The sequence below is a fragment of the Prionailurus bengalensis genome, chromosome D3, assembly GCF_016509475.1.
Source record: "Prionailurus bengalensis isolate Pbe53 chromosome D3, Fcat_Pben_1.1_paternal_pri, whole genome shotgun sequence".
Taxonomy (NCBI): Eukaryota; Metazoa; Chordata; class Mammalia; order Carnivora; family Felidae; genus Prionailurus; species Prionailurus bengalensis.
Window position 1 is genome coordinate 35,021,021 of NC_057356.1, and position 18,312 is coordinate 35,039,332.

An 18,312-nucleotide genomic window follows, 5' to 3' on the forward strand; every position below is an offset into this window, starting at 1 on the left:
GACAGAGGACAAGCAGAGAAGGGGCAGAGAGAAGGAGACAGAATCTGAAGCAGGCTTCAGAGAACAGAGGCTCAAACCCACAAACCATGAGATCATAACCTGAGCAGAAGACAGATACTTAAGTATCTGTTAAGTTCCAACTTCGGCTCAGTCTGTTAACTGTCCAACTTCAGCTCAGGTCATGATCTCAAGGTTGGTAGAGTCAAGCCCCATGTGGGGATCTGAGCTGACAGCACGGAGTGTGCTTGGGATTCTCTCTCTCTCCGTCTCCCTCTGCCCCTCAGCCCACTCAGGCACACACATGCACGTGGTCTCTGTCTCTAAATAAATAAATAAGCATTAAAAAAAAAAAAAAAGAAGTGAAAATGGAAACTACCACTTGGAAGATTAAAAGTGGTTCAACCTGAATAACAAAATGGAGAGTAAAAAGGATTACTCGAGGGACTGTTTTTCATCATGTATCCTAACAATTTGACTTTTTAAAAAGGGACCTTTAGGAACTACACAAACAGTCAGAAAGCAATGAACAAAATGGCAATAAGTACATATTTATCAATAATTACTTTAAAAGCTCCAATCGAGGGGTGCCTGGGTGGCCTAGTTAGTTAAGCATCCAATTCTTGATTTCGGATCAGGGCATGATCTCATGGTTCGTGAGTTTGAGCCCAGCATGGGGCTCTCTGCTGTCAGTGCAGAGCCTGCTTCAGATCCTCTGTCCCCCTCCTCTCTGCCCCTCCCCTGCTCACATGTGTGCTCTCTCCCCTTCTTTCAAAAATAAAAAATAAAAACATTTTTTAAAAAGCTCCAATCAAAAGACAAAGGGTGACTGATTGGACAAAAAAACAAGACCCATCTACATGCTGCTCATAAGAGACTCACATCAGACCTAAACATACATAAAGACTGAAAGGGAAGGGGTGGAAACATCCACCATGCACATGAAAATGAAAAAAAAGCTGGAGCAGCAATACTTGTATCAGACAAAACAGACTTTAAAACAAAGACTGTAGCAAGAGACAAAGAAAGCACTACACAGTGACAATGGGATCAATCGAAAAAGAAGATGTAACAATTATAAATATTTATGCATGCCACATAGGAGCATTTAAATGCACAAGGCAAACATAAAGGGAGAAACTGAGAGCAATACAACAACCACAGGGGACTTTAACACCCCACTTACATCAGTGGGTAGATCATTCAGACAGAAAACCAACAAGGAAGCAGCGACTGTGAACAACACATTAGACTAGAAGGACCTAACAGACACACACAGGATATTCTATCCAAAAACAGCAAAATACACATTCTTTCCATGTACACATGGAACATTCTCCAGGACAGATCACATGTTAGACCACAAGACAAGTATCAGTAAATTTAAGAAGACTGAAATCATAGTAAACATCTTTTCCAACCACAATGAAAACTGGAAATCAATTACAAGAAATAATTCTGGAAAAACTGCAAACACACAGAAGCTAAACAAAATGCTACCAAACAACAGATGGGTCAACCATGAAATCAAAGAGGAAATCAAAAAATACATGAAGACAAATGTAAATGAAGACACAACAGTCCAAAACCTTTGGGATGCAGCAAAAGCAGTTCATGAAGGGAAGTTTATAGCAATATAGGTTTATCGTAAGAATGAAAAAAATCCCAAATAAACAACCTAACCTTACAACTAAAGGAGCTAAAACAAACAAACAAACAAACAAACAACAACAAACAAAGCCCAAAGCTAGTAGAAGGAAGGAAATACTAAAGATTAGACCAGAAATAAATGAAATAGACACAAAAACACAACAGAAGACACCGATGAAACCAAGAGGTGATTCTTTGAAAAAATAAACAGAATAAATAAATATTTATCCAGACTCATCAAGGAAAAAAAGAGGGTGGGCTCAAATAAATAAAATCAGAAATGAAGGAGGATAAATCACCACACAGAAATACAAAGGATAACAGTATGAAAAGTTATATGCCAACAAATTGGACAACCTAAAAAGAAACAGATTAATTCCTAGAAACATACAATCTTCCAAAACTGAATCAGCAATAAAGAGAAAATTTGAAGAGACCAATTACTAGTAAGGAAATTGAATTAGTAGTCAAAGAACTCCCAACAAACAAAAGTCCAGGACCGGAGAGCTTCACAGGTGAATTTTAACAAACATTTAAAGAAGAGTTAATACCTATTCTTCTCAAACTATTCCAAAAAATAAAAGGGGAAGCCAGCATTACCCTGATACCAAAACCAGACAAAGATACCCCCCAAAAAGAAAACTAAAGGCCAATATCTGTGATGAACATAGATGTAAAATCCTGAACAAAATATTAGCAAACCAAATTCAACAATACATTAAAAAAATAGTTTACCACAATTAAGTGGGATTTATTCCAAGGATGCAAGGGTGGTTCACTATTTGCAAATCAATCAACAAGATACATCATAGCAACAAGAGGAAGGATAAAAACAATAGGACTACCTCAGAAGATGCAGAAAAAACATTTGACAAAGTACATCCATGATGAAACTGTACAGAGTGGGTTTAGAGAGAAAATGTTTCTTTCTTTTTTTTTTTTTAATTTTTTTCAACGTTTATTTATTTTTGGGACAGAGAGAGACAGAGCACGAACGGGGGAGGGGCAGGGAGAGAGGGAGACACAGAATCGGAAACAGGCTCCAGGCTCCGAGCCATCAGCCCAGAGCCTGACGCGGGGCTCGAACTCCGGACCTCGAGATCGTGACCTGGCTGAAGTCGGACGCTTAACCGACTGCGCCACCCAGGCGCCCCGAGAGAAAATGTTTCAACACAAAAAGAGCCACATATCAAAATCCCGCAGCTAAAATCACATTTCAATGGTGACAAACTGAAAGCTTTTCCTCTAAGATCAGGAACAAGACAAGGATGTCCACTCTCACTACTTTTACTCAACATAGTACCGGAAGTCCTACCTGTGGCAATCAGACAAGAAAAAAAAAATAATTGGCATCCAAATTGGTAAGGAAGAAGTAAAACTCACTCTTTGCAGATGGCATGACACTATAGACAGAAAACCCTAAAGATTACACCAAAAAAACTACTAGAACTGATAAATGAATTCTGTAAAGTTGAAGAATACAAAATTAACATACAGAAATCTATTGCATTTCTGTACAGTAATAATGAAGTAGAAGAAATATAAGAAAACAATCCCATTTACAATTGCATTAAAAGAATAAAATAACTAGGAATAGATTTAACCAAGGAGGTGAGAAACCTATACTCTGAAAATTATCAGAAACTGATGAAAGAAACTGAAGATGACACAAAGAAATGGAAAGACATTCCATGCTCCTGGATAGGAAGAACAAACATTGTTTAAATGTCTATACTACCCAAAGCAATCTACACATTTAAAGCAATCCCTACCAAAATACCAACAGCATTTTTCATTTTCTAGCTTTCAGAACTAGAACAAATAATACTAAAATTTGTATTGAATCACAAAAGACCCCCAAAAGCCAAAGCAATCTTGAAAAAGAGAAGCAAAGGGTGAGGCATCACAATTCTGGACTTCAAGTAATATCACAAAGCTGTGACCCAAACAATATGGTATGGGCACAAAAACAGACACATAGATCAATGAAACAGAGTAGAGAGCCCAGAAAGAAACCCACACCTATATGGTCAATTAATCTACAGCAAAGGAAGCAAGAATATACAATGGGGAAAAGGCAGTCTCTTCAATAAATGGCGCTGAGGAAACTCAACAGCTACATGTGAATGAAACTGGACCACTTTCTTACATCACACATAAAAGTAAACTCAAAATGGATGAAAGACCTAAATGTGAGACCTGAAACCATAAAACTCCTTAAAGAAAACATAGGCAATAATGTCTTGGACATCAGTCTTAGCAACATTTTTCTAGATACGTCTCCTGAGGCAGGGGAAACAAAAGCAAAAGCAAACTAGTGGGACTACACCAAAATAAAAAGCTTTTGCACAGCAAAAGAAAACACCAACAACAAAAAAAGGCAACCTAGTGAATGGGAGAAGATATTTGCAAATAATATATCTGAGAAGAGGTTAATACCCAAAATATATAAAGAACTCATACAACCCAACACCAAAAAACCCACAAATAATCCAATTAAAAATGGGAAGAGGACCTGAAGAGACATTTTTCCAAAGACATACAGATGGCCAACAGACACATGAGAAGATGTTTAAGGTCACTAATCATCAGGGAAATGCAAATCAAAACCACAATGAGATATCACTTCACACCAGTCAGAAAGGCTATCATCAAAAGGACAGTGAATAACAAGTGTTGGCACAGATGTGGAGTAAAAGGAACCCTCATGTACCATTGGTGGGAATGTAAGTTGGTGCAACCACTGTAGGAAACAGTAAGGACGTTACTCAAAAAGTTAAAATAGAAATACAGAGAAAAACTAACGGCTGTGGCGGGAGGTGGGGGGTGGGGGGTAGCTGTGGGTAGGCAAAATAGATAAAGGGGATTAAGAGGTACAAACTTCCAGGTATAAAATAAATAAATCACAGAGATGAAAAGTACTGCATAGGGAATACAGTCAATAATATTGTAATAACATTGTATGGTGACAGATGGTAACGACACTCATCATAGTGAGCACTGAGTAACATACAGAATTGTCAAATCAATATGTTGTACACTTGAAACTAAGGCTACATTGTATGTCAATTAAACTTCGATTAAAGAACGAGGGGAAAATGTCTTCTTACTCTGATTTTTAAAAAAAAGCAGGGGGGTGCTTGGGTGGCTCAGTCTGACTTCAGCTCAGGTCATGATCTCCCAGTTCAAGAGTTAAGTCCCTTGTCAGACTCTTTGCTGACAGCTCAGAGCCTGGAGCCGGCTTCACGTTCAGTGTCTCCCTTTCTCTCTGCCCCTCCCCCACTCACGCTCTGTTTCTGTCTCTCTCAAAAATAAATAAAATAAAATAAAATAAAATAAAATAAAATAAAATAAAATAAAAATAAAAAACACTGGGACACCTGGTTGCATCTGACTCTTGATCTTGGCTCAGGTCATGATCCCATAGTTCAAGAGTTAAGAGTCCTGCGTTGGGTTCTGTGTTGATGGCATGGAGCCTGCTTGGGATTCTGTCTCTCCTTCTCTCTACCCTCCCCCTGATTGTTCGTTCTCTTTCAAAACAAAAATAAGTAAATAAACTTAAAAAAAAAAAAAAAGAACTAGAAGGAAACTTTGAGATCTCCCAGCCAGCCAATTTATTTTACACTTAATACGTAGCATATTGTATTTCCCAAAGATGTCCATGCACTTTATGCCATCCACATGCTCTTCTTATGCTCCTCTATCAGAGGCAGGGCCTATGTTCCCTCCACTTAAACCTAGGTGGACTTATGACCGTTGTGGGAATAGTAGGTAACCTCTCGGGTGAGGCCATGAAAGGCAAGAAGATTCCTCCGGCTCTCTTTCATGACACACATATCTTGGGAGCCCAGAGCCAACATGGAGGTGACTGGCTAGTCTTAAACCAGCACACTAGAGAGGTCATATAGAGACAGAACTGAGAAAGTGAGTGAGAGTGAGGAAGAGAGAAAGAGAGAGAGAGGGACAGAGGGAGAATGAGCATGCTGAAGAATCTTTCTAGCCCCAGTGTTAGACTTATCAGTGGGCCTTCAGATTTGTGAGATGCAGCACAGCGACCGCCAGTCACATATAGCTACTTAAATATAAATTACCTAAAATTAAACAAAATTTCAAAATCTATTCTTCAATCACACGAGTTATATTTCAAGTGCTCAATAGCCACACATAGCAGCTAGCTTCTACTTCACTGGACACGGCAGGTGTAGACTGTTTCTATCATTGGAGAAAGTTCTAGGGAATAATGCTGCTTCCAATAACTCCAGCCCCCAGCCCTTCAAGCTGCCCTAGTGCTGTGTGGTGCAGACATGAGCTATCCCACCAAGCCCTGCAAATTGCAAATTCGTGGCCAAAATCAATGTTGTTTTCAGGCACTGATTTTTGGGGTGGTTTGTTACATACCCAGATAGTAAGTGGAACACAAGGAAAATAAAGCTGAAGATGTGAAACAATCTGCCGGAGTTTTGGAGTCCCGAAAATCAGTCAAATATTGGGACTAATCACATTTTACTTCAATGTCCAATAAGTGCTGATGAATAAATGAACAAGAAAATCCCCGAGTCTTGAGCCTGCAATAGTTCTGTTTTTATTTATTTAAAAAAATGTGTATTTATTTCTGAGACAGAGAGAAGGAGCACATGCACATAAGGGGCAGCAGGAGGGGGAGACAGAGAATCCCAACCAGGCACGTGGAGCCCGATGCCGTGTTCGAAGTCACGAACGATGAGATCACGACCTAAGCTGAAATCAAGAGTTGGACACTTAACCGACTGAGCCACCCTGGTGCCCCAAGCCCACAATATCTTTAATTTCAAATACTTTGCCACCATGCACCAGAAGCATTGTCTCTACTATTCCAGAGAAAGATCTGACGATTCCTGGCTCTGAAGGAACAAGATCCTGAGAAACGTTAGCATCACGGAATCCATGGTAAAGAAAACAAGTCCTAGTTTCTTTCCAGTGAATTTACCAGACTCACCATTTAACAGGTGAAGCTCACTCAATTTTCCAGTTTTCACACTCATATAGTACTCTTTACTTTTTTAAGTTTTTTATATTACATATTTTTAAATTTTTAAAAAATGTTTATTTATTTTTGAGAGAGACAGAGAGGGCATGAGTGGAGGAGGGGCAGAAAGAGGGAGACACAGAATCCGAAACAAGCTCCAGGCTCTGAGCTGTCAGCACAGAGCCGGACGCGGGGTTCGGACGCACGAACCGTGAGATCATGACCCGAGCTGAAGTCAGATGCTCAACCGATTGAACCACCCAGGTGCCCCTATAGTACATATTTTGAATCTTAAAAGCAAAAGAAACAAACCAAAAACCTTTGATGGTTTTTGTCAATATCAACCAAAAGCCATTTTTTTAATTGACTGATTGATTGAGACAGAGGGTACAAGCGAGTGAGAGACAGAGAGAGAGAGAGAGAGGAGATAGAAAACCACAAGGGGCAAAGAGAAAATCTCATAAGGGGCAAAGAGAAAGAGAGAGAGAGAGAGAGAGAGAGAGAGAGAACCACAAGGGGCAAAGAGAAAGAATCTCATAAGGGGCAAAGAGAGAAAAAGAGAGAGAGAGAGAGAGAGAGAGAGAGAGAGAGAGAGAGAGAGAGAGAGAGAGAGAGAGACACGTGGGGCTCACCCAGGGCTCGTGTTCACCGGAAGCAGGGCTCGAGCTCACCCAGTGTGGGAGTCAAACTCATGAACTGTGATCATGACCTGAGCCAAAGGCAGATGCTTAACACCTGAGCCACTCAGGCACCCAAAAGCTATCTTTTAAAAATATTCCTTTACCAAGCAATTCATTTTAATAAAATCCAATTTTAAATTATTTGAACTAGGGGCGTCTGGGTGGCTCACTCGGTTAAGCGTCTGCCTTCGGCTCAGGTCACGAGCTCACAGTTCATGAGTTTGAGCCCTGTGTCAGGCTCTGTGCTGACAGCTCGGAGCCTGGAGCCTGCTTCAGATTCTGTGTCTCCCTCTCTCTCTGTCCCTTCCCCACTCACATTCTGTCTCTCTCTGTCTCTCAAAAATAAATAAATGTGTTTTTTTTAAGTTTTTTGGAAGTAAATTATTTGAACTAATGGAAATTACAGATTTGGAGAGTCAAAAATAACTAGGGATGTAAGTGAATTTCCACCTAAACATGAATATAAAAATCACTGTGAGAATTTCTTCCTTCCTTCCTTCCTTCCTTCCCTTCCTTTCCTTCCTTTCCTTTCTTTCCTTCCTTCCTTCCTTTCTCTCTCTCTCCCTCTTTCTTTCTTTCCTTATTTATTTTGAGAGAGAGAGAGAGAGACAGACGGGCATAGATAGAGTGAGAGAGAGATTCCTAAGCAGTCTCCACACTGTCAGCACAAAGCCCAAATGGGGCTCGATTCCATGAACTGTGAGATCATGACCTGAGCCGAAACAAAGGGCTGGATGCTTAACCGACTGAGCCACCCAGACACCCCATGAGACTCTATTTCTAATAATGAATTATGAAGCTACATTGAAACAACCTGGGAAGTATCACAGCTTCCCCATCAGACCAGAGCAAAAACTAGACTTCACGTACAGACTACAAAATTTTCTGCTAGCATGAGCCTAAGCAGACATACCATATCAAAACTTCCATGTATGAAATTAGGTGATACTCAAAATAACTGTTAATCTTTAACTTTATTTCTTTTTTTAAAAGTAATCTCTACACCCAACGTGGGCCTTGAATCACAACCCTGAGATCAAGAGTCACATGCTCTTCCAGGGCACCCGAGTGGCTCAGTTGGTTGAGCGTATGACTCTTGATTTCGGCTCAGATCATGATCCAAGAATCATGGGATCGAGCCCTGCATTGGACTCCATGCTGAGTATGGAGTCTGCTTAAGGTCCTCTATCTCTCTCAAAAAGAAAAAGAAAAAAAAGTCACATGCTATTGCAGCTCAGCCAGCCAGGCACCCCCTTAATTGTTAATAGCTACATGTTTTAAAGAGTTCTTATCTCTAAAATGTAGAGATTAGAATTATGATAAAATGGTATCAGGAATTTGCCTGAAGTTAAGATGTAGCTGGGGTGGGCAGTATAGAGGAACGCAGATGAAACAAAGTAGCCCTGAGTTAATGACTGCTGTCACTGCTGGGCTTTATACTCCCCTCTTCTACTTATGCTTGAAAAAGTCCACAGCCAAAGAATTAAAAACCAACCAACAAATATTTACATGTTTTGGTTTGAAATGCAAAGCAAGGGTGAAGAGAGTATGAGACGGTGGCAAACCATACTCAGATAAAGGCCAGGCTTCCTAGAAGTTCAACTATTAAAGAAAAGGACCAAGGGGCGCCTGGGTGGCGCAGTCGGTTAAGCGTCCGACTTCAGCCAGGTCACGATCTCGCGGTCCGTGAGTTCGAGCCCCGCGTCAGGCTCCGGGCTGATGGCTCAGAGCCTGGAGCCTGTTTCTGATTCTGTGTCTCCCTCTCTCTCTGCCCCTCCCCCGTTCATGCTCTGTCTCTCTCTGTCCCAAAAATAAATAAACGTTGAAAAAAAAAATTAAAAAAAAAAAAAAAAAAGAAAAGGACCAAAATGTCCAAAATAAATACAAAATGCCTCAAATCTATAAAAACCCTTATCACTTCTATTTTTTTAACATTTATTTATTTTTGAGAGACAGAGCAAGACAGAGTATGAGTGGGGGAGGAGCAGAGAGAAGGGGCTACACAGAATCCCAAGCAGGCTCCAGGCTCTGAGCTGTCAGCACAGAGCCTGATGCGGGGCTCGAACTCACGGACCGCGAGATCGTGACCTGAGCTGAAGTCAGACACTTAACCGACTGAGCCACCCAGGCGCCCCAAAACCCTTACCGCTTCTAGAACACACACCCAAGTGCTCCATGTTGGGATCACAGCCAGGACGTAGCTGACTCATACATTACACAGAATTCTAACATGTGTGGTTACTGGATTTCTTAGCCAACAGCCAATAACTAAAAGGGAGGCTAATAAATACAGACACACAAAAGGCAGAAGACTGCTGATGGCCTAATGGGATGGGGAAAAAAAGGGAACAGCTATATAAGACGTGAAGTTCACCACTAATTAACCCAACTTTATGGGGTAGTAACTAGTACGTTTAGTTGGAAGGCCACAGGATTTGGAGTCAAAGACTGTTCCACAGCCACTTACTTGCTAGACGAACCTAACCAAATTATTTAACCTCATGTTTTTCTTTAGAAAAATGAAAGTGGTAGCTATACCACTAGGCTTATCCTGAGGACTGAAAGAGAGGTAACTGTCGAGTACCTTAGAAGCAGATTCTCCAATCTCAGCTGACCATTTGCCTACAACCTTACCGAGAGTCGCTGAGCCAGAACCAGCCAGCTAAGCGCTCCTAGACTCTGAAGCCTCGGACGCAGCATGAAATAATAAATGTTTGCTGCATTAAGTTGCTACATTTGGAATAACTTGTTGCACAGAATAGACAACTATTATATGAAGGAACAAGGTATCTATTATTTGCCTAGCTAAATTTTTTTTCTAAATATAGTCATTGAACTTCTTTGGTATACAAACTAGGTAACACAAGGGAACCCTTTTCTTTATCTGAATGGCATACTCATCACTTTGTAATGGCATATTTATGAAGCCGGGTATTATTTTCAAGACGAAACTTCTTGAATCTGACATGGCTCATATGCAAGAAAACTATGGGGGGTAAAAACCTAGACTCTGTGTCACGGTTCAGTACCTCAGGCCTTGACCTCATACTCAGGCCTTACTCTGTAATATACATATACTCTATATCTATATCTATGCACTGTATATCTACACTACATTTTATTTTTTTAATGTTTATTTATTTAGTTTGAGAGAGAAAGCACAAGCAGGGGAGGGGCAGAGAGAGAGGGAGAGAGAGAATCCCAAGTAGGTTCAACACTCAGCACTGAGCCGGACACAGGGCTAAATCCCACAACTGTGAGATCTTGACCTGAGCCCAAATCAAGACTCGGATGCTCAACCCCACTGAGCCACCCAGGTGCCCCCACGTTTTAATATTAATAAAAAGTATGCTTAGTCCTACCTGAATGAGGCATTTGCTCACATCGCTAGCACAGAGTGCTTTGTTACAACTCAGTGACTCAGGGACCCAAGTCAGGAACACCAGAATGGCCAGAGTAAGCATAACAACAGAATGTGACTTCATGGTTCTTCAAAGACAATCAACTCCCAGGAAGCTAAACCAACAAACAAAAAGAAACAAAAAAAAACCCAAAACTTTAATTCAAAGGCAAGGACTAGGTTAAGAACAAATACAGAAATGGAAAGCAAAACAAATAAACCAAGACTCATTATTTGTATTAAACAACTTTTGAGTGATCATTTAAAGGACATTTTCAATGAGTGATAAAACAGTCAAAACCAACTACTTTATATACTAATGTCTTGTCAGCAAACTGCAAATACATATATGTGTGTGTGTGTGTGTGTGTGTGTGTGTAATACCACCGGATTACTGAGGCAAATAACCAGTTTTAATGCTGCACCACTTTAGCTTTAGGCCCATTATTCAACTTTAAACCTATATAAAAACTATTAATATAGTACCATAATATAAAACGTTTAACAAATTTTAAAACTGCAAATTATTCTAATGATTATGTATGACTATCTCATTTTATGTCTTCACATAATTAGCCAGAAGCTATGAGCTTGAAGCAGCTCAGAGAAAGAAGTTGAGGTGACAATCATTTCTTAAATAACTTAGCAAATAACCAAGGGGGTAGTAAATTATCAACTGCATTAAGAACTCCGAGTAATTTCTTAAAATGTGAAGATGTTCTTTTAAGCCTATACCATAGGTACCATAGATTCTGCAACGTTATTAAGAAGACAGTGCATTTTAAAAAGGAAAAGGAAAACAAGACCAGCACAAATCCTGATAGTGGTTAAACAGTGGTTAAGCTAACATGGTTAGTAAGCTTTTTAAAAAGATAGACCTTCTTCGAGCTCAAACCCCCCCCCCCCCCGAATCAATTAAAGTAAATGATTATTGATGTCAGATAGATAAAAGGTGAGTTTATGGAGCCTTTATGATTACTGTAAACTTTTACTCCGAGCATTACAAAATACAGTAAAACAAAAGCTCTAAGAAGGTGAAAAGAATAAAGGGCTTTGCACCAGGTATGGCTCAATTTTGAAAGAGCCCTGGCGAGGCCCACAAAGTATTCCGAAAGACCGTTAGTAACCCAACTTTCTAATATATTTAACAGCACATACCAAGTCGGATGCTTTCTGGTGCCACCAGTACATATTCGTGGAGGCCAAAGAAGGTATTTTGAAAAGTGATTTTTTTTTTCCAGAACTAGTTTTCACCCTACACTCACTAAAACTGGGACTCCCCCCCCCCATCTCTTATGGTTGTCTCCATCCTACTCCCCAAAGCTTACTGGGAAAAGTATTCAAGTCAACAAGGGCAAGTACAAAGCAGGTAACAATCGTTTAAAGGGCCTCTCCTTTTTTCCTGAGGAGTCAGGAACGGTGCCGCATCGAAACTGTTTTCGTACGTGGGGACCAGTTTCTCAGGCTCTGGCGACCTGTGCGTGGTCCCCAAGGGGGATGGCACTGACAGCAGCCTTTGTGCCTCGGGACGGAGCCCCAGCTGCCGGTTGGCGAGGCAGAGGCCACGGCGGCTCTTCACCCCGGCTCACACCGACGCGCCGCTGAAAGCGAGGCAGGGGAGGGGGCCGCAGGGGTGCCGCCGGCCTGCGCGCCCGCGCCCAGCACCCACCGGGCGGCGCCCCCACTTCGTCCAGCGCGTAGGCTGGGCCCAGGCCGCGCGGGAGCTGCTCCGCTCCTCCCGGCCCCGAGAGCCCGCCGCGGCCTCGGCCTCCAGAGGCCGGAGCTCGGGGCCCGGACCCTCCCCGGCCGCAGACGCTGCCCCGCCTGCTCCCGCTCACCGTGCGCCGTGGCGCCGCCAGGCCGCCTGGCCCTCGTTTCCCCGCCAGTCACCCGAACCCTGGGCGCGCCGCCGGGCTGTGCGAGGGAGGCAGGCCGCGCCTCCGCGCCGTCCCTCAGCGCTGCGCCCGCGAGCCTCGGGCACCTTAAAGAGACAGGCCCGCCATCGCCCTCCCCCCAGCTCCCCCGGTCCCTCCGCCCGCCCTCGGCTCCCCGCCGCCGCCAGCTCCCGACAGGAGGCGTCTCTCACTCCCGGGGCGCTCCTGTCAGCGCACGCCCCGGCCCCGCCCCCGCCAGGCCCGGCGCCCAGTCTCCAGTCCGGCCCCGGCCCGGCCCGCGCGAAGGCCCCGCCCCCAGGCCCCGCCCCCCCCGCCAGGCCCACGGCCGCGGTCCCGCCCCCAGCCGCGGCCCCGCCCCGCTCACGCACGAAGGCCCCGTCCCGCCCTCGGGTCGCGCCCAAGAGCGGCCACACTCCAGCCCCCAGGGACACCCACCCGGGCGCCCACGCGCGCTTTCCCTCCGCCCTCTTCCCCGCCCCCATCTCAGGCTTCTTTGTCCGCCTACCTGGGGCAGACGCTCTGTGAGGCCCAGTCCCTGGACTTAGCAAGTGCATGTCGCGCAGCCGCCCATTTGACGTACCCGAGCTCGGTGACTCTCTACGGCAACCACTTGAGGCAGCGGTGATGGTCCCGTTATGGGGATGCAAGACAGAGGCACCTAGTGGTGGAGTAGCCCAGCCCGCTCCCTTGCAGAGCTGACACTTGAACTCTTGTTATCTCATGTTGGAGGCCGGATTTATTAAAAAGGCAGGTTTCTGGGCTCTGGCTCAAAGCTACTGAATAAGGATCTGCTAGGGCAGAGCCTCCGTTCAGCAGTTCACTAAAATTTGCTGCGTCCTTAGCCAGTGCCTGGCACTGTGCTTAGCACTGGAACTAGAAAAGAGGAGGCGACGTGGGTGCTGGCCGAGAAGGAGGCCACTGGCCTTGGGAGAGGATGGACAGACAGCTAGACAAATGGCTGCAGCGAACCACCCCAAGTAGGAGAAGGCTCCCGGAGCATGGATGACGCAGGACTCATTTCAGGCTGTATTTTAGAAAAAAGAATTCCTTCCATCAGCAGTTGGCATGTACATAAAAGCATTTGAGAATTGCGCTCAGATCTTTACAACAACCCTGGGAATTTGCTTTTTAAAAAGATTCCAGACTGATTAAGTTGGAGCCCATTGGGCTAGATGATCCACAAGGTACTTTCCCTTTGCAAATGGTGACATAATCGTGATAGAGTTTTAAGCTAGTAGGAGTCTTAAATGCCTTACATTCCCCTTTGTTGCTTGGAAGAAAACAGAAAGAATGGATGGAAAGAGTTGATTGGCCAAGGGGGTGGATTACCTTAATGATGTTAGTCCATTCTTGTACAGTAAGTAAATAAACGTGCATTTTAAAAATCATCCCTGAAAGTTATATTTTTTAAATTTTTAAATGTTTTTATTTATTTTTGAAAGAGAGGGCATGAGTGGGAGAGGGGCAGAGAGAGGGGGACAGATGATCTGAAGCAGACTCTGTGCTGACAAAGGCAAGCCTGATGGGGGGCTCAGACTTACAAGCCGGGAGATCATGACCTGAGCCCAAGTCGGATGCTCAACTGACTGAGCCACCCAGGTGCCCCATCCCTGAAAATTATCTTAAAGAAATAATTGAGAGTATACAACTTTAAAGTCCTATCCTTTGGCATTACTTATTGGTTAAATGAATTATGGCACTCCAGTGCAATGGACTAAATCACCTATTAAAACGTAATATTGTAGGTCAGGAATTCTCACAATTTCATGTCTCGGGACCCCTTTACACTCTTGAAAGGTACTGAGGACTCTGAAGAGGTTTTATATGTGCTACATCTATCAAAACTTTTGAAATTAAAACTGAGAAATTTAAGAACTATTCATTTATTTCACTTAAAAATAATAGACTCTACTGTAAGGTAACACGAAAGACATATTTTATGAAAAATAAGCATATATTCCAAAACAAAAAAATAGAAAAGTGACATTATTTTACATGTCAAAGTTAATAGAAGGCAGCTGGATTTTCATATTTGCTTCTGCATTCAAACTGCTGCAATATCATGTATTATGTAGCCTCTAGGAGACTACTATGAAAAAGGCAAATAATATATTAGAATTAAAATAAAAATTCTGAGCTCATGAACCCCCTGAAATGGTCTTGGGACTCCTAGGGTCCCCAGATTACACTTTGAGTACTAGTATTGCAGATAAATATTGTTGGCATGGAAAGATATTCATTGTGTATCAACATTTTAAAGTGGTGTACATACTTTTAGAATGATTAACATCAAAAATGGTGTATACAGGGGTGCCTGGGTAGCTCAGTCAGTTAAACGACCGACTCTTGGTTTCTGCTCAGATCATGATCTCATGGTTCCTGAGTTCAAGCCCTGAGTAGGGCTCAGAGCAGACAATGCGGAGCCTGCTTGGGATTCTCTTTCTCCCTCTCTCTCTGCCCCTCCCCTGCTCGCTCTCTCTCTCTCTCTCTCTCTCAAAATAAATAAAATTAAAAAAATTGTTATATAGGTATTTAAGAAGGGCTGGAAAAAGAACCATGGTGTTAGCAGTGGTTATTTCTTGGTGAAAATATGAGTGATTTTTGTTGATGTGTATTTTTTGTTGTTTTTTATCTGCATTTTCTGATGTCTTTGTTTCTGTTACTTTGGTAATAATTTTTAAAAAAAATTGTTTTTAACGTTTATTTATTTTTGAGACAGAGAGAGACAGAGCATGAACGGGGGAGGGGCAGAGAGAGAGGGAGACACAGAATCGGAAGTAGGCTCCAGGCTCTGAGCCGGCAGCCCAGAGCCCAATGCGGGGCTCGAGCTCACGGACCCGGAGATTGTGACCTGAGTTGAAGTTGGACGCTTAACCGACTGAGCCACCCAGGCGCCCCCAAAATACAATTATTTCTAATTTAACTTAAAGATCTTCCTTGTTACACCCTGGAAGGTCAAATGGTAGTTGAGCCCCCAGGTGAACTTCGAGTGGTTCTGGATCTGTGGTTGGCAGTTTGAGAATCTGAGAGCTATACTTCAGTGGCTATTTTATTTTACCAGAAGTCTTTATAATCAATGCAATAAAAAACTCTTAGTTGGGTTATGGGGTGCTTGGGTGTCTCAGTCAGCTAAGCGTCCAACTTCCTTTGGCTCAGGTCATGATCGCACCACAGCTCGTGAGTTTGAGCCTGGCGTCGGGCTCTGTGCTGACAAGTTTGGAGCCTGGAGCCTGCTTCAGATTCTGTCTCCATCGCTCTCTGCCATTCCCCCACTCGCGCTCTGTCTCTCTCTGTCTCTCAAATGTAAATAAACATTAAACAACAACAACAACTCTTAGTTGGGTTTGATGAAAGGGTCAAATGTCACGGAATCACCTAACTTTCAATCAGACGTGGACCTGTCAGTGGTTGACTCTCAGCCAACTGTAGTAAGGGGATGTATTAGTTTCCTACTGCTGCCTTAACAAATTACTGCAAATTTACTGCTGTCGAACAATACAAATTTGTTATCTTACAGTTCTGGAAGACAGAAGTCCTAAAATCAAGGAATCAGAAGAGCTGTGTTTCTTCTGGAGGCTCTAGGAGACAATCCATTCCTTGCCTTTGTAGCTTCCAGAAGCCACTGGATTCGTTATTTTGTGGCCAGCAGTGTGGCATCTTCAAGTCAATATCCCTCCCTCCTCTCTCTCTCTTTTCCTCTCTCCGTGTCTCTCTCATCTCTTCTACCATATTCTCATCTCCCTCTCTAACTCTGACCCCCCTGAATCCCTCATGTAAAGCCCCCTGTGGTTTGGTTACATTGCGCCCACCCGGATAACCCAGGGCAATTTCCCGTCTCAAGATCCTTAATTTAATCACATCTGCAAAAAGTCCCTTTGTCCATGAAAGGTAATTAACATCCATAGATTTTAGGGAATGGGTTGTGGACATCTTTGTGGTCTAGGGTGGGGAGGTATAGTACACAAGGGTGGGTTTGGGGGGATTGGGGTGGGGGCATTATTCTGCCCAACACAGAGGTATAACAAGGAAAATTGTAATTTGTAAACTTCTGGTCTAGAACTCATCCTTGTAGGTAGTGGGTTATATACCCTCATCTCTGGTCATCGCCTCACCCTACCCATCCACCCTAGAAGAAAGGAGCAAAGTGAGAGCCTGATGCACAGGTTTTTGGTGTCCTTGCCAATTTGATTTGGCTTCTCCACTTCTGAGTTTCACGTTGCTGATTCTCTAAAGGAGAGAGTGGGTGGGGCCCCCTGTCTTCATGGGTGGGAGGCAGGGCAAGGACCCAGGAAGGGAAGCTCAGGCCTGGCTGAAGGAGGCTCCCATCATGAGCACCTTCCAGCCTAGTGGGCACAGGAAAATTACTCTGTCTGCCAAAAGGCCAGCACTTCAGGGGCTGAGAATCCTGATTTGGAACTCACTATCCCATTCTTAATGTCTCTCGACTTGGGTAACTCAACTCAATTAGCTGGTCTGGTTTTACATATTTGAATTAAAGTGAGCCACAGTTTATCCACCTCCCAGCTTGATCTTGGGAGGGAAGATCTACCGGGGATGGGAGGCCCATTTGAGGAGAAACCTCCTTTGTCCATCACTCTCCCCCTTCCATCCTTCCTCCCTGGTCTGTTATGGGTCTACTGCAAAGCTATCTAAAGAATGAAGAAAGGAAGTGTATTTCTTCTAAAGGCCTCTCAATTCTTCCTGTTGTAAAACAAGAGGGGGGCGCCTCGATAGTTCAGTCGGTTGAGCATGGAGCCTGCTTGGAATTCTCTCCCTCTCTCCCTCTGCCCCTGCCCCACCATGTCCCCCCCCCCCCCCGCCCCACTCCATGCTTGAACACACACACTCTCTATTGAAAAGAACAGAACAAAGAAGAGAAAAGAAAAGAAGAAAAGAAAAAAAGAAAAGAAAAAGAAACATAGGAAATCTTGAGGATATATATATATATACACATATATAGTTCTAAAGTTTCTTGTCATTCCCTCGCTATGAATGGTTGTTGATCCACTATGTAAAAGTAACATTCAGGCAGGTTATTCCCCACGTGGGGATAGGGGGTGAAGGGTAAGGTAGGGGTGGAGGGGTGCCCAGGGACTGCAGGAGGCCCAGTAGACCACTGGGGGAAGCATGCAGACCCCACCCGCTGGAAGAGGGTGCTATTTCAGCAGAGGAGATTTGCAAAGGACTATCAAGGGCTATTGAGATACTTACAAAACGTAAGCCCTAAGGCTTCCCAAAATTCAATTTTTACAAGTGTAAAGAGTAGGCTCACTCTTGCCTAACAAATTAGGTCCAAACTCTGTAGCTTATTTATTTAAAATATCTATTAATTTATTTCCATTTACTTTCCCTGCCCCCATCACAGAAATAATACATACTTAGGTGGGGAAAATTTTTAAATTATGGGACCTCGTAAGGCCATTTTAGCCCCTAGCAATTGCTCTTAGCTTTGTGTGTACTTCTGTCTTTTTCTTAAAGTTCATTTACTTTGAGAGAGAGAGAGAGAGAGAGAGAGAGAGAGAAGCAGGGGAGGAACAGAAAGAGAGGAAGAGAGCGAGGATCCCAAGCAAACTCCCAACTTCAGCGCAGAGCCCCATGCAGGGCTCGAACTCACAAACCATGAGATCATGACCTGAGCTGAAATCGAGAGTTGGACGCTTAACCAACTGAGCCACCCAGACAGGT

General features: G+C 43.4%; 1 protein-coding gene across 2 annotated transcripts in view; it reads right to left on the bottom strand.

Moving 5' to 3' along the window:
- TWSG1 (twisted gastrulation BMP signaling modulator 1) overlaps positions 1-12,814 on the bottom strand; it is a 74,485-nt gene extending 61,671 nt beyond the window's left edge. The window contains exons 1-2 of one of the 2 annotated variants that reach the window (XM_043558291.1): positions 12,571-12,814; positions 10,695-10,848 (exon numbers count right to left, since the gene is read on the bottom strand). In XM_043558291.1, the coding sequence (XP_043414226.1) occupies positions 10,695-10,817 (123 nt within the window). In that variant the 5' untranslated portion in view covers positions 10,818-10,848; positions 12,571-12,814. Of the gene's footprint in view, positions 1-10,694; positions 10,849-11,890; positions 12,311-12,570 lie in introns of those variants that run through there. The other variant, XM_043558292.1, reaches the window with a different exon arrangement.
- Positions 12,815-18,312: the final 5,498 nt, after the last annotated feature.